General features: G+C 46.8%; 1 protein-coding gene across 3 annotated transcripts in view; it reads right to left on the reverse strand.

The window, feature by feature from the left end:
- The window catches only part of CFDP1 (craniofacial development protein 1), a 68,005-nt gene extending 51,969 nt beyond the window's left edge, over positions 1-16,036 (reverse strand). For all 3 annotated transcript variants that reach the window (XR_014229079.1, XM_082320602.1, XM_082320603.1), the window contains exons 1-4: positions 15,910-16,036; positions 15,734-15,839; positions 14,872-15,097; positions 12,864-12,982 (exon numbers count right to left, since the gene is read on the reverse strand). Coding sequence is in view for 2 of the 3 variants with exons in the window: in XM_082320602.1 (XP_082176728.1) it covers positions 12,864-12,982; positions 14,872-15,097; positions 15,734-15,839; positions 15,910-15,964 (506 nt within the window). In the remaining variant the exon portion in view is untranslated. The remainder of the gene's footprint in view (positions 1-12,863; positions 12,983-14,871; positions 15,098-15,733; positions 15,840-15,909) is intronic.
- Positions 16,037-16,377: the final 341 nt, after the last annotated feature.

A 16,377-nucleotide genomic window follows, 5' to 3' on the forward strand; every position in this document is an offset into this window, starting at 1 on the left:
TAAGAACAAGTGTTTGATCTGCTCCCAGCAGTCCCCTTAGCCACATAAGCAGCTAAAAGGAAGGAGGAATACAGGCTAAAATGAGCACCACATTCACACAGCTCCAGCTAATCTGCAAAAGGGGCTTAAAAAACAAATTTTCATGCTTCAGTTCAGTGGCAGAGCAAATCTAATACACCAGCTTTTCTCCTGCATTCTGTAGGTGGGAAGAGGAGGGTCCCAATCCGTCATGTCATCCCACTCCTGCTACCATGGCACAGCACAACAGCCACCCCCCAGGACTCACCCCAGTGTAGTGGTCAGGTGCCTCTACTGTAGCACAGCTGAATCCAGTCCTGTTTGCAAGAAACAGAACTAGCACAAGGGATGCCAAGGGTGCACTGTGTCAGGGAAGTGCCCAGCTCAGCAGCGAGCAGCAAGGTGCCCTGCAAGCCACATCCTTGCAAGGAGAGGAAAAGGAGGCAGGGTCTCAGAGGCAGGATAGGGGAAGCTGGGAAAGACAAACAGCTGGATCAAGAAGGTTTGCAGCATCTGTCCATAGTCTGCTGTGTAATAGCAACCTTATGCATCCCAAGTGCCAAAATCCCTCCAACTTACCCCCAGGTGGCTCAACACAACTGCATTCTCCTAATCGGAACACCTGATGCACATGAGGCTGAGAAAGCACACATTGGCATTTGGGTATAAGGGGACTTGGAGCTGAGAAAATAGTTAAGATCCCTAATCACAGCAGCACAAAGGTACCATCTGCCCTGACCTCCATGCTGAAAATGGGAGAGCAAGAGTGGAAGCCCTGAAAAACACCAGCTCTTTACCACTCGTACTCAGGACACACTGTCCTCACTTGGGAAACATGCCCCAGTTTAGGCCTGACAATTATAAAACTTTCCACACAATCTTAATGTTGTTAGCTCTGGGGAATCACGGACCAAGGGGGGGTGGGAAATGAGGCTAATTATCCTTTTTCAATATTCCCCATCTGTGTCTAGCCTCATTAAGTAGTCCTCCAGCCTTCTGGAATGATCACTTGAGCAGCAAGCAATACTCATCTACAAGGGTTTGTAAAATACTAATCCCTTATGAGCCAAGAGGAATATTTTGTCTGAATATTTTTTTGGTGAACTCTTGTGCTTGAGTTGCCATGTTCTGGGTGCCTTCCACAGATAGATGCACTGTACGAGAGGCAGGTGCTCCAGCCTGTAAGATCATGAAGCTGCAGGAGTGCACATGTTCAGCACCTTCCAGGAGAGGATTAAGTCCTCGCACAACTGAACCTCCAGGCCACATTTGCCTGCACACTGGGTATGTATTTATTTTATGCTGGATTACCTGGTGTGAAGCAAAAAGAGCTAAAATTAATAGGTCCCTACTACTCTTCTAATTTCAAAGTAAAACATTAGTTTTCTCCCTTTCAGAAAAAAAAAACAACATTCTCTAAACCTTCCTCTTCAAACCAGGTGGGAGAAGCTGTTCCCTGGGAAACTGAGCCTATTCCCTGAAGCAACACAGACAAGACCAGGCTGGAGTGACTGATAATTCTGTGGGCTGCCTATCTGCACAGAAGCTGCTGGCTGTTTTTTAAAAAGAAACAAATCTGACCAGAGCTCTCCTGGAGTCAGGCAAGGGCCAAGCTGCCTGCCTGGTGCTGCTCCTCGCAGCAGGTGTGTGCTGCTATCCAAGCAGTCAGCCCAGGCTGCATCTCAAACCACTTCATCTGAAAACAAGCAGATATGAACGTATTTTAACATCACTAATGCATAAGAAGTGCTTTGACATCCACATCCTAACCTCATAAGCCTTGAAGGAAACAACTGATTTTCCATCATCTCCTGTATGACAAAGACCCTGTGACAGACAAAGAAAACATACGGATAGTGCTGCATGGATGCTGTCCAGGCTGTCAGGTCCCTTTTGGGCTTCTGCTTGCTGCTTCTGCAAGAGGCTCTCTAAATCCAAAGGGAAGTGGCACTCCAGCTACCGAGCTCACACTGCGGCTTGTAATAGGTAGAGCACATCAAACACGGCTCTCTGGAGTAGCTGACCCACAGCCAGGGCACAAGGCTTCACCTCCCTGTTGACTGGAGCCTTACCCACCCCAGTTTTAAGTATCTCCAAGCATCAGGTCTCTGCTTGCTTCTTTGGATAACTGTTCCCTTGGCCAGCCCAAAATCTCGACATGCAGTTTGCATTTCAGTCTTTGAGGCATCCCATTGCTTTTATTTGTACCTCCCAAAAGAATGAACTTTAAATTATGGAACACACCTCTGATTTGAGCAATCCAGGTGAACAGATAAGAGCTGCTGTACATGGGACTGTGACAGTCCTCTGATCCTGTTAACCACGACTTGCAAGTACACCGAAAGCAAGATAGATCCCCGCAACCCCACAACTCCTGCAAAGCAGTGCAGTGTTAGCATTACAGATCTCTTCTCTTGCTGAGGGAAGGAGTATTATAGGTCTCAAGAGCCAGTGGTTCAAGATTCACTTACAGCTACGAACACTGGACACAAAGGTTACACAGATCACAACAGGAGCCAACACACACCACAAAGCAGAAGCATCCCCATGGGGAAAAGGCCAGACTAAGCTTGACTCAGTTTGTAATGTGTTAATGAGATAGTAAGGCAGTGAGCAGCTTTGCCTTCCCTTCGGGCTAACACAGAAACCCTCCTGCTTCACAATCTCTTACTTACAAAAAAAAAAAAAAAAAAAAAATCCATCTCACAAGCTGCACTTTCCGGCAGGGGAAACCCAGGCCCAAGGGCTGCAAAGCAGGCTCTGCCAGCGTCTCGCCAGACATCAAAAGCCCCTTTCTGAGCCTGGAGGTGTCAGGAATGAGACAGCAGCTTGGAGGCAAGGGAAACATGGCAAGCAGCAAAATGCTGGGACTGGATCTGAGGCCCCTGCGATGAAGGCATGAACAGAAGGACAAAAGATCCTCTTACTAATAGCAAAAGTGCCCCTGTGAGACCTGAAAAGGTCACTAAGCACCTTCTGTTTCCAGATTCTTAAAAGTCAGGAAATTGTCTGAGAGCCAGGTACAGAAACAATGTCTCCTCCCTTACCTACTGGGGAAGGGTGGGATTTTTTCTTAAGTATTTCCACACTAACTACACACAACACAGGCAGAAAACACTTGGAAGAATCTGAAAATGGGAGAACGCAGTTGGTCATCCAGTTCCCAAAGCTGATGCAGCGCCCAGATACTACAGGTTTGAAAGCCCTAGAAATGCCCAAGTTAATCCGGAGGTCAAGCCATCATTTCAGAGATGCTTTGAGACTCCTCCCACCTTTGGGGATCCCAGCTGAGCCTTCTTTTTCATCACACTGATTACCAGCAAAAATGCACAAATGAAACCAGCACATGTCAATTAGTTCCTTAAAAGCATCAAGCCATATTAGAAGCATAAGATGACTTTCAGGTGGACATCTGCTTAGTCACCTTGGGATTTTCAAAAGCATGGTAACATAAAGGAAGACAGGAGTTAGCATGGAAAAAAAACCACGCACTGGAAAAAGCTGGCACTACTGTGCAACGCTTTGCAAGTCGCAGCCTCTCTGTGCTTCAGTTTCCCCATCTAAGCAGAAGCCTCATCTGCACATCTACTAATGAAAATCCTGAATAGGAGCTGTTCACTAGGCCGTTCCCCTTCTCAAAGCACATTAAGCAGACCATAACGTGATTTACTTTAGAAGCAAGTGCTCTGGCTTAGAGTTCTGGCTAGGTTTGTCACACTGTTTATGAAGTTTTAATTTCTGCAGCTGCCTTTGAGAAAGGCAAATGCCTAGCGAGTGAACCAGCACACAACATAGCTCCTGCTCACACTTAACGACCTCATCTCTGGGCCACCATCGTGCCAATCAGCGTTGTACAACGGTAGGATTCCCCAAGGAAATTCTGAAGCATCAGGGAATGGATGCACACAGAGGAAAGGTTATCAAAACGTGCCCCCGAGGAGACCCTTTCATTGTTAAGCATCTTTTGAAAGGTAACATATTTTCACTTACTGGCTTCCAAAAAAAAAAAAAAAAAAAGGCTGTTTTTTAAATTGGAAAAAGCCAATATAAACTGTGGATAACCGAGGCATGCTCTGACCTCTAAGAATAACAACAGCATAAGGACAGGAACAGGCTGCTGCCCTACACTCCATTATGCCAAGATCAGCATTTTGGTGCTTGTTTGTAGAAAAGCAACCTGTCACTTTTTAGACTGCCACCTCTAAAAGGCAGTCACATTGATATTCCATGTAATTCTGGGTGGTTTGATTTGTCTTATGGTACCAAGGCATCATCCCCATGCTCCTACTGCTCAGATTAAATTTCTGGAAAAATCTTAAAAGCCAAGGTTTTTGCACTGTGCAAGCTTCACTGATGAAGAGGTCTGTCACTGGAAAGTGGCTAGAATACATTTCTCTAGAACGCCTTAGCCAAGGAGGACTAAGGATAAAACCCTATGAACATCTAGCATCACTGGTCATCAACACGAAACAAAGTCCTCAGAGAGGCTGGACTTTGGAGTGGCTTTTCAAGGGGCTACTGAAATTCATTTGTCTAACTTTTCCTAACACTTCCTTGCTACTGTAGTCAAAGCCATTGCAAAAAGCACACCAAACTACAATGAGTGGTTTCTTCGTCTGACCCTATTCATTCAGCTCATTGCCTTCCATATCTAATCTGACAACACCCGTCTACCTCATCTGGTGGAAGCTGTGTATCACTTGCTATCCACTGGGAAAAAAGGGAGGGCTTTCCAAATATAAGGCTTCGGGACACACACTCTGGTAATGCTCACCTGCCTTCTCACTCACATGTATAAGCAATACAGCAAAGGCTTCTGCAAAAAAAAAAAAAAAAAAAAAAGCACATATGGAACGCGTCACACACATATCAGCCTTGATCTGACACGCACCACACTACCTACAACATCAGTAAGAGATGCACACCCGAACTACTGATCTTTCTTCTGATTTTAAAAGCAACTGTCCTTCACTCAGCATTGTGCAAAACCCCATGACCACATGAACAAATGACCAAGATTCACACCCAGCAAGAAGTGTGAGCGTGCTGCCAACCCCTTGCTATTATTCATCCGCTGAGTTTCCTGAAAAGCATCACGCGGTAAGGAGAGAGTTAATGGTACTACATGTTCTCTCAGTGCTAATTAGCCTAACACATCTGACTGAGCCATGCTGAGACCACAGAGCAAGAACACAGATGGACAATTACACATTTTTAAAATTGCTCTCTGTGCCAGCTCTAGATCTTGAGACTTGTGGGAGTAAATTCCCTGCTCTTTTTTCCCCTTCCCCTTGAAATACATTAACTCTATCAGCCTCAGCATTCTCCCCACTCCTGCTCAATGCTTGCCAGGAAGAAGCAGAAGCAGCAGCTATTACTCAGACAGCTACCTTAATTGTCTTCACAGCAAAGCAATAAAATAGGTGGTAGTCTCTCAAACTCCTTGGCTTACACCCCCTTTGTTTCCCAACTTTGTCACATTTGGTTGGTCTCAGTTGTCATGTAAGGAGCAGAGAGGACATCACAGCCACTGAGAAGGAAATCAGAGGCTGGACAAGGACTTTGGAAAGCTTGGGCTTTTCTCAGATGTCTGATCTGCTTCTCCTGCAGCCATTTCCACCTGCCCTCTCCTGAAAAAGGTCGGGATCAAGGGCCTGAAGCTCTGGAAGAGGACTGCAGATCTGGGGTTAGAAACAGTAAGCAGTCTAGGACACAGGTGCCATTCCTCTATCCATCAAGCACACAGATGAGCTAAGATTAAAAAAAGAAAAACAGTATTTCAGTAATGAGAGGCAGCATCAAGAAATCCCCAAGAAGCAGCACTATACAACTGCAGAGAACTGAGTTATAACCTCAGCTCTGCTGCGCACAGCTCAGCACTTCTCCTTGCCACAAGGGAATAAATCAGTCCTCAACCCGCTCTGCACTGCTCTCCCGAGTAGCTCACCAAGATGAGGAGTCCAGCAGCCCAGCTAACACCACAGACTGGGCTCAGACCTCACCACCCCACTCAACCAGGCCTAAGTTAAAGGCTATGTTGACCTTGAGGACTCCGGGGGACACCAAGAAAACCACTTTGGACACGGCCTGTAGCCCTGCCCGCACAAATCCCGCTGTCAATGGCATTCTTGTGCAAAGGAGATCCACGCTATTGGCAGAGAAAGGGCTTTTATTAGCACAGGCAAGCCTCCTGACAAGAACCTGCCCTCAGCCACCTCACTTCACCTTTGCTTCTCCTGCTCAAAAGGTCATGAATTTCACCACCAAAACTCACTGATCCAACTTAAGGTCCAACTTAAGAACAATCTCCTCTGAATAATCTTTTTTTTCTTGAATCCTTAAGGTAGGCCGAAAACCCATGAAGCAGCAACACAGAATGAGTAATGAGGGTTTTTTTCCAGGCACATCCTAGATGATAACCATTTACAAACATTAACAGACGAAAGTCAGGTTCTCTTTCACCCCACACTTCCACTGTGGCACATGAAATATCAACCTCAGCCAGTATAAACCCCAGTAATTACTACAACGATTTAAAGTTTATAACTATTTGATTATTAATGAGATACTTTATGTACCTCTTTAAAGCTTTGTATTTTGCTTTTAAAAGGCAACAGCCGCACCGTGAACCATCATCTTCCCTAACCTAGAATACAAGCTGCCTCTCAACCCTGCTCAGCACACACAGCCAGCACAACTTGTTTCCTCACAGCACGGTGGACACACAAAGAAAAGCAGTCATATTGCGGTAGACCAGAGGCTATTCTAAGTCACAAATGCAGTCTCCTACAAGAGTCAATGGCAGGGACCCCTTATCCAGAGATGGAGTTCATGTCTCACGTACAACAGCCCAGACAAATTTTTCTGACATGAGTTTGCCCAGCTCCTTCTACAGAACTATGTGAACTTTTAAGTATTCGTTGTATCCGGCAGCAAGTCGCATACTCAGCACGACGCTGCTTATTAACCAGTACATTTGGCACTGGCCCTTCCTAGTTTGATCTGGTACATGCAACGCACGAGTGAAGCTTGGATCCCTGGGGATCCTGAGCCACAAGATCCAGGAGCCCCAGTGAATCAGTGGATGTCACCAACTCCAGCATGCCTCACTTTTCATATTCCCAAATGGGGAATAACAACATTTCTTTAAAAAGTGCTTTGAGATGCACGGACAGAAAGTTCTGTAAGAAAGCTAAGGATTTTCCCTCTTTACATCTGTAAAGTCTTCAAGGACTTCAAACCCATCAGAGAGCTTTCTGCTCCTTTGTATATACCTCTGGACTAAATGCCTTATTAAAATCCACCTAAAAGCAATCTGAAAAAGCAAACAATATCCGTGGAATTGGGTCATCATCTGTCCCTTGGAGCAAGAAAAAAAGACCGCCATAAGTCAGGTGATTTTCACGGCTGGGAATTTAAGCTGAGAGCTCTCCCAGTGGGAGCACTGCAAAGGCCTTGCTGCCCCACCAAACATGGGCATTCCAGCACCAAGTTTCAAAGCAACAGTAAGCTTTAATCAGGCAAACACTGAAGAACACTTTCAGAAGCAGCCTGAATTAATCGGGAAACAGGCACTTCAGAAACAGATAAAGATTACCAAGCTCAACCTGAAAAGATGACCTTCAGTCAAACTCAGCAAAATCTCACCCATCTGCTCAGCCTTCAAATATGAAAGTAACCAAAGAGTTCACTGGCCAAACATTGACCTGTTAGGCAAGGTCCCACAGTAAACCCACAGCTCCTTGGCTGTAAATGCTTCAGGTTTAGGGCTCTGTGGTCTGGCAATTTCTGACATAGCAGTAAGAATGATGCCTTCAGCACTTATCAGCTGCTCAGCAGCAGAAAGACACGCAGCGTGCAAGAAAGTACCAGCTGGATCTTTGCACTCGCTTATCCCAGCATCTAGACAGCAGAAGGGAGCTCACACTGCAGACATGGAGAGAAGATCTCGAAACCTCTTCTTGAAACATTTCAACATGGATCCAGGCCCAGCATGAGGCCTCAAGCTGCATACGGCCTCAAGCTGTGCCAGGGGAAGTTTAGGTTGGATATTAGGAAATACTTCTTCACCAAAAGGGTAGTCAGGCATTGGAACAGGCTGCCCAGGGAAGTGGTTGAGTCCCCATCCCTGGAGGTATTTAAAAGAAGGGTAGACGTGGTGCTTAGGGACATGGTTTAGTGGTGGACTTGGCAGCGATAGGTTAACCGTTGGACTCGATGATCTTAAGGGTCTTTTCCAACCTTAACGATTCTATGCTGCCAGCGGCCATGCAGCCTGCATGACAATTCTGGCCCCAGATGTGGCAAGAAGCCAAGAATTACTTGCATCACAGGAACACCTGCCAGACATCCGAGAGTGCTGAAAGAAACAGGTTCAGAGCATGCAAGCACAGCGAAGACACTCAAGAAAAAGGCTCAAGGGTTAACGCAAATTCTAACCCACAAGTCCTCCAGGGGTCAGGAGCAATTGCCTCCACGAAGTTAGCTATTTGCCACCAAGCCTCTGAGAAGTTAGCTATTTGCTACCTACCAATGGTGAGGACTGGGCAGGAAGGGACCACAGTGCAGAGGTCTGAGGCCATCGCCCAGCCTGCTGGGAGTCCTTCTGGATCCCCAAAACTGGCACTCCTGGAGAAGACAGCCTTGTGGGAAAGTATAGGGAGCCGTGACAGGAACGCCTTGCCAGATTTCAGGAAAAGAGCAGGGCTCTCCTCAGTGACAGATGGAGAGTGGAGCCCTGATACGGCCTTGCTTTGGCTTGGCTGATTTGTTCACGCACACGGGGAAGTGGCTAAGGGTCACTGAAGCAGCACAAGCCACAGTTTTGCCAGCACAACACAACACTATCAGTACAGCACAGCAACTCTGCGATACCAGGAAAGCATCCCCACCAGAAAAATAACCTGAGTGCATAAAGCTCTGAATTTAAACCACACGAACAAAGCACATACGCACAGGAATACAAAGCTTCTAGTTTTGAGTCCTTTACTTGGAATTTGCGATGTATGAGCAAAGCAGGGTGTCGAACACAGGCCTCCTATTCCTGAATTAGCACCCAAGCCAGACACCATTACTCCTCTCAACTTCATTTTGCCTCCCACAGGCCAAATGAAGGTACACAGAAGATGTCTGAAACTAGAATCTACTCCTGCTAGCATTCAATGACCCAACTTTGCTCTTCCCTCACACGCTGTTACGCTGACTGCGAATGACACCACGGGGCTGGGCCAGCTCCATGTACGTGAGCTGCATTCTGCTGCACTCCCGGATGGACACAAAGTTGACTTTCATGGAAGGAGCACAGAAGAACCATTTTTGATACACTGAGCACAGCAGCAGCTTAAAGAAAGCCAAGGGTCAAAGTAGTCTGGACTGCCAAAGAGAAAACAAGCCTCATCATACAGCAACTACATTTTGCAACAGATAAACCGTGGCACCAGGGATGCAATTCCCTATTAATGCAACTGCACGTCCTGCATCGTGAGGCAAGTTCATAAACCAGAGGCTTCAAAGGGGCTTCAATCTCTTCTGCCAGTGAGAAATGACTCGAACTTCCATTTTGATGCTGAACTATCTTTGCAAATTGCTCCCACTGCCCACAGTTACAGCTCTTTGGGTGACAGTCACCTGCTGCTCCTAATCTATTTAACACCAGGGAGGAAGGAAGAGCAGACAGAACAGCCACAACTGGAAAACACAGAAATCAGTTAAAGATTGTTTCTAGTTCCAGGATTCAACAGCTTTGGTTTTACAAGGTAATACTAAATCCTGTATTTTATAAAATTAAAAGCCATTAAATTTAATTCTTTATTTGGTAATCTGTAATACCCTGAACCTACAGTTCAGCATTAGCAACTGATACAAGCACAGACTAATCAAAATGGATATTAAGTGCAACAATAACCTATAGGGGAGTTGACAGCTTAAAGAGGAAGGTCTTTCACTATTCTATTATAGCCCTGTAGCTATAGCTGGACATTTCTGTCAAGAGACTTCTGCTACTCCAACCGTGCAAGAGAGATTATACTGTCTTGTTACAGGAGAAAATAAATTGTTCTGCAACATGAGATCAGGGCTAAATGATCTTCTGTTAAGAGTTTCAGTGAGCAGACTGTAGAAATTTGTGCCCTGAATCTATCAGTGCTTAAATACTGATCTACATTCTTCTCAAGCTTTCAAAAGAACAACACTCAGAAGTAGCCTCAAACCATTTAGAAAGGAAAGCAACAGAGACAGCTCTCTCATTTCAGTTCTTTCAGTCCAGAAACGCACACACACAACTACCGTGTGTTGGCCTTTGTAACCAACAATTTGCCAGCTGCTTCCCCAGGCAAGGAAGTCAGCATTTGGTATTCAGAGCATTTGCAGACCTTAGGGTCGTGCAAAGACAACCTCCGGCTTTCTAAAGAAAAAGCAGCCCTCTGGCCCTCACCTACCACCGTTACAGGAAAGTACCAGAAGCTGTAAGCAGTGATAACTCCTTATATCCTACCCACAGCTAACAGCGTGGTTAACATTTAGAGATGCAAGATGTAGCAAACAACACAAAAGCTTCAGCTTTGATTATCACAAAAATCAAGGGGGCAAAAAACATTGAAGGATTTTGCTGTTACCAAAGAGCTAAAGAAAGCAGCATGTTGTAACTCTGGCACCAGCAGAAAACAGTCCTCCAGACCTCGCTGCAAACTTTCTGTTGCTGGCTCTGTAACCTGTTGATACAACAGCTGCTGTAAATGAAAAACATTAGCCTTGGTGGTTTGCAGGATTACAGTCTCACAGTCATCCAGGCTCCAGCTTTTGCCTATTTGATTAAAAATTAGTAGAAACTTGTATTGATTCCTTTGCAGTTCCCCAAGGGAAACAATCAGCACTGAGCGGTACAAAGGACACTAGAAAAGCAACTCGTGCAGAAAAATATGCCTTTATCTAACTTGGAAACTTTACTTGCTATAGCTATTAAAACAACTACAGATAAGATACTGATGTCAAAAGCACAAACTCAGCATCTTAGGAGCCCTGAACAAGTTCTGTTCACGTAAGACAAGCGACTTTTTGAAGGACAGAGAAAGTTTCCCCAACCCCTCCAACTAATATTACCAACAAAAGCAAGAGCAGCACTGGTAAAGCTAATCTGTAACCACCATGCAAAATCTAGAATGCCAGAATCAGACCAACACCTTTGTAATTCTATGCTTAAATCATAATTATCTGGGGCTTCTTTTCATAGAGACACGTAAACAAAAAGCTTCAAGGCCAGACATTTTTACTAACTCCCTACTTTAACGAGTCTTAACTCACAAAAATATTGCACACAAAAAAAATTCCTTTCCACAAGTGGAAGACTCATGTTCTGAAGTATGCCTACAAGGCAAGCTTCCCTGTAAATCAACCCCCTCCTTTAAGTGATACACTTCTATGCTCATGTTAGGACATGACACTCACCTACAACACACAGGTGGACGTGTCCAGACTCCAAATAAGATTGCATGTCGATTTCATGCAACCCCAAAGCACCAGGAATGCAGTGCTGCCGTATGCCACCTGATGATACGTCAGAGCCCAACACGGCTTTTGTATGACAGCCCTGAGATCCTATAGCTTCATCCATTCTCATCTGGCAGGACATCGCATTTGAACCAGAAAAAAAAAAAAAAACAACAGGAAAATCGGGGACAAACAGGCTGGCGGCTGAGGACAGGAGTGTGCATCAGACAACAAAATTTCTGTCTGTAATTCTGCTACAGATTTTTATCTGTCCACAGGCAAACCTTAGTCTTTCCTTTGTGGAAAGGGTATGACAGATACTCTCTCTCAGAAAAGCTGCAGTGGTACAGTTCTTTGCTGTTTCATCAGTGAATGAAGGGTATTCCTCCAGCCTGGATTGTGCAGGGAAATAGGGAAGTCGCTACTATGACTCATGGCTCTCTCAGATTTTTCAAACAGCTCAGCAGCAGTGCTGACATGAAAAGCAAGAGCAGCGGAAGCCCCCGCTCTCTGCTTCCTCCTCCAGACTTAGGCAGCGTGGGTGTTATTGTTGGGAACTGCTGCCCTCTGCTGTCACATAAAATAGAGGCGAAATGCTCATCTGACAAAAGCAGGTTTACAGATACGTATTAAAAAAAAAATACACCATGGTAATAATCACAAGGTCACAGTGCATTCAGATTTCAAGTGGGTTCACCCAGGCCCCTCAGTTCTGGTCTTACGCATTTATAAAACGCCTGCCCCTTTTTGCAGTGCATCCCGAGAGGCATCTTGCAAGCCAAACTCTGCCTAAAGAATGATTTTACCTAGCCCATCACCTGTGTTGCAGCAGTTTCAAAGGTAAAAGCACACAGCTATTAGTCCATTCAGCAAAACACCTCTTACTGTCTGCAGATCTTTGTTGTAGTGGATTGCGCACATCACCAGGGAAAGTGCCAGCCCCCAGCACAGGGCTTGGACTAGACTGAAGGAATTAAACGCATTACTGTCATCCTTGAGGGGCCATCAACAGTTCTCTCTCTGTCTCAACCTTCACAGTGGCAGTGCCACCGGGAAGCTTTGCCAACCATTTTAACACTGTCCAGATGGGGAAGCCTAAGTGAATTTACAGGCATATTTTGAAGTTGAGCAAAGACTGAGGTCTGCATATAAGGACACTCTGCAGCCCTCAGACAGAAAAATCTTCACCTCATTTTCCTTGAGGTCTGATATCATGCCTCACCTGAGGATGATAAAAAAAAGCTTAAAGGAAAAAGGAGAAGATACATCGTGCTTCACAGCACATCACCAGCCTGCCAGCAGAAGAGCAGCACCCAGTTTGCTCCGAGCCCTCAGCAGACACATTACATCTGCCAGCTTACCTGACTTCCTCACCAGCGAAATCAAACACTTTGGTGATTGTCACTTTTCCTGAATCTTTTGGCTTCTCAGACTCTTTTGGTTTCTCCTGAAGCTTCTTCCCACTCTTCTCTTCTTCAGCCTGTGAAACATAGGAAGGAGAAAACAAAACAATGCATTTGTGGAGCCAAGCCAAATTATCACTCCAAGGGGCCGAGGACCCAACGCAGACCTCAGGTAGCGCTGCGATTTGGGCTGGCTGGTCAAAGCAAGTCACCCACAGACAAGAAAAAGGAAACAAACACCCCTGCCACCAGAAGGAAATTCCCCACTTTTGTTCCAGGCTCCCATTGGAGCTCAAGGATCAAAACAGACCCAAAACGAGAAGTGAAATTGTAATTAAATGCAGGAAGGAGCGAGAATATACTGCTGTGATTCAGAAAGCAAGCAAAAGCCTGAAGACTCCATTCTCCCAAGCTAAGCACCACCAGGCAGTAAAGCTGCCAGGGTGGATTATACAGAAATAGGTTTATTTTCACTCAAGAATATAGAATAACAAAACCCATCAGCAGGAAAAGCAAGGCTGATCTTCATAAAGAACCCTGAAGATATTAAGCTACTTGTCAATAACTTCTCTTTAATTTGAGAGGGAAATATCTTTATTAAGCTATTTGTCAACAACGCCTCTTAATTTACTCAGTCACAACTACAACTTTTAAGAGCATACATTAAAAAAAATCCCTCAGATCCTATAAATAATCAAAATAAAAACAAAAATTCTGGCTCTAAATCAACCACACAATGCAGAGATCTTCCAGCAAACATTTTAAGTCCAAATTAAGTTCACTAAGGGAACAGAAGAACTGCATCTCTCCATAAATTATTCTAGGCTATGGAGGAACTTTCAAAGACTGCTCATGTTTTAGCAATCTAACCATAAAAGTAGAATCACTCAGAAGAGAACTTTTCCTCTCTCCTCCTCTCTAATTCTACCTGTAACCATCTCAGCTGTTCAGCCAGTAACAACTAAGGTGGAGAGAAGCAGGAGGGTTCAGATGAAAGGACTCTTCTAAAAGTTACAAACAAAGGTTGCACAACTACACTTGTTCTGCAGCCTTCCAACAGTTGTAGAAAGAAGCTTCACACAGTGAGGAGAACTGTACTTGCCAAGCATCGCTGATTCAAGAGTCCAGACTCTTGTTACAAAATACTTTTTTGGCTGACCACTCAAAAAGAAAAAAAAAAAAAAAAAAAAAAAAACACACAAGACAATTCTAGCAACAGAGGGGCAGTTTTGGTACCTTTTTCCCTTCTGCCACCTTCAGTGTGAAACGCTTTGCAAGGCAAATACATGCATTTGGTTGTATTAAGAACCAAATCCTTTTAAATAGCTGATTACACACAGAATTCTCTCTACAGAAAACCTCTGCAGACAGAGAGCAAGACCATGTTAATGGAGCTTATAAAGGAAACTAGGGAAAGCTAGATTCAATTCTTGTTACAAACGTCCATCCCGACATGCAGCATCTTCCAGACGCCCTCACTGTACGAGGATGAAGGGCAAGGCACAGAGATGTCAGCACAGGTCTCTTCTGCTTCCCCACTCACACACACAGAGTCTCCCTTTTTTTTTTTTTTTTTTTAAGCATCAGGAAAGGCACAAGCCTCAGGGGAGAGCTGTGCTTGTGGGCACAGCTCAGACTGAAACTCATTGTGCTGCTCCTGTGTCACAAGGAGAATCCAGGACCAGGAAGAGAAGCCAGCAGGGCTCCGTGGGACCCTCCAAGATGCTGACAAGCAGCTCTGAAAGCAGCACCACCAGATCACAGACCTCCCCAGTTAGAAGGAAACCAGCAGCTTACAGTTTGCCCCATGGTGGGGCTCCAGACTTACAAAGCAGACGAGGCAGGGGTGAACCCAGCCTCCTCCCGGCTCTGACAGACATTAGGTACCAGCTAGAATCAACGCCACATGCTCTAAAGCTTCAGGCCCTTCCCACACGCCCTGGGTGAAGGCCCAGGCCCCTGTTACCTTCTTAGCTTGCGTCACTTGCGTGGCAGCCCCCGCTTTGGGTTTCTGTCCCACGTCGCTAAGGAAACTGGCCCAAAGAGCATCCTCTTTCCTTTTTTCTTCTTCTTCTCTGTTTCTTTCCATCTGCTCTACATTGTCCACTTCCTCTTCCTCCTCTTCATTCTGCTGAGCCTTTTCTTCCTCTTTCTCATCTGCCTCTAGCAGGAGGCCTCCTTTCTTCCTTTTCCTGGAAGCAGATGCCAAAAAAAAAAAAAAAAAAATATATATACACACTGAGGTACTGCAACACTATTCCAGAGCTGAACTGTAAGCATGGGTGAAGCAACACGGTATTTCATATTCTCATTAAGACATTCTACCTGGGAGGTTTCCCCTAATCTTGGGGATGAAGCTACTTAATTAAAAGATGATGCTGTTCAGAAAACACAGTGAGACTGAAGCAGGCAGGCCCCTGAAGTAGTCTGGCATATGTGTGTGTGTGTGTATCTGTAAGTACACAATGGGCTCTGGGATGTTGTAGGAACCAGGAGAGGAGGAGAACTTGGCCAAGACAGGAACCAATTTTAAATAAACTGTATATACGCGGCACTGAAAAGCGTTCTGTACTTAAAAAGGCTTATCAAAAGGAAAATAAGTAGCTCCTGGGGAGGGTTTCCAGGCTCGGTGTCTGTCAAACCTGAGGATCCCTGCCTCTGACGTTATTTAACGAACGAAGAAAAGCGTTCCTCCGTCCCTCAGCGCTGCGCCCGGGGGAACGAGCACCGGCGGAGGCGGCTCCCAGCTGGGCAGAGCCAACGCCGGTTCGCTCCCCCGGGAACCCCCGTCTGTGCCCAACCGGGGGCGGCTCCGCCCGCGGCCCTACCTGCTGGCGGGGCGGCGGGGGCTCCTCCTGCCGCGGGGCGGCCGCGGGCTGTCCGCCGCCTCCTCCCGCACCAGCTCGCTCACGTCGTCCTCGCTGTACTCCGCACCTGCAAGCACAGCCGGTGAGCACCGGGACCACCGCCGCCGCCGCCCCCCGCCCGGCCCGCCACCGCTCACCCGAGGGCACGTAGTCCTCGTCCTCGGCGGAGGAGTACTCCTCCGAGCCCGACATGGTGCCGGCCCGCCCCGGCCAGACCCCGCCGCCGCCTCACGCCCGCCGCCGCCTCCACCTCACGCGTGCCCGCCGCCGCCCAGAGCGTCGCCGCCCGTCCCGGGGCGCCCCCTATCGGGGTGAGAGGCGGCTGCACCTCCTAGGCAGCACCAAGCACGGGGAGCAAAGATGAGAGGACAGCCAGCGGGCTAGAGCGCCTCCCCAGCCCCGGCCAATGGCACCGCCCCGCGCCCCGAGGGGGGCTTCCCTGGCGGGGGGGGCTCCCGGCATTCTTTGCGGCCGACAGCCGTTCCCATGGCAGCGCGGGGGGTGGGGACGGGGCCCGGCTGGCCGGACCCTTCCTGGCGGGCGGCGGTTGGCGGAGGGGCTTGCTTGTCACCGAGCGACGCTTCCCATTGGCTGGAGCGGGCGGA

This window comes from Platalea leucorodia (assembly GCF_965183815.1).
Source record: "Platalea leucorodia genome assembly, chromosome: 8".
NCBI lineage: Eukaryota > Metazoa > Chordata > Aves > Pelecaniformes > Threskiornithidae > Platalea > Platalea leucorodia.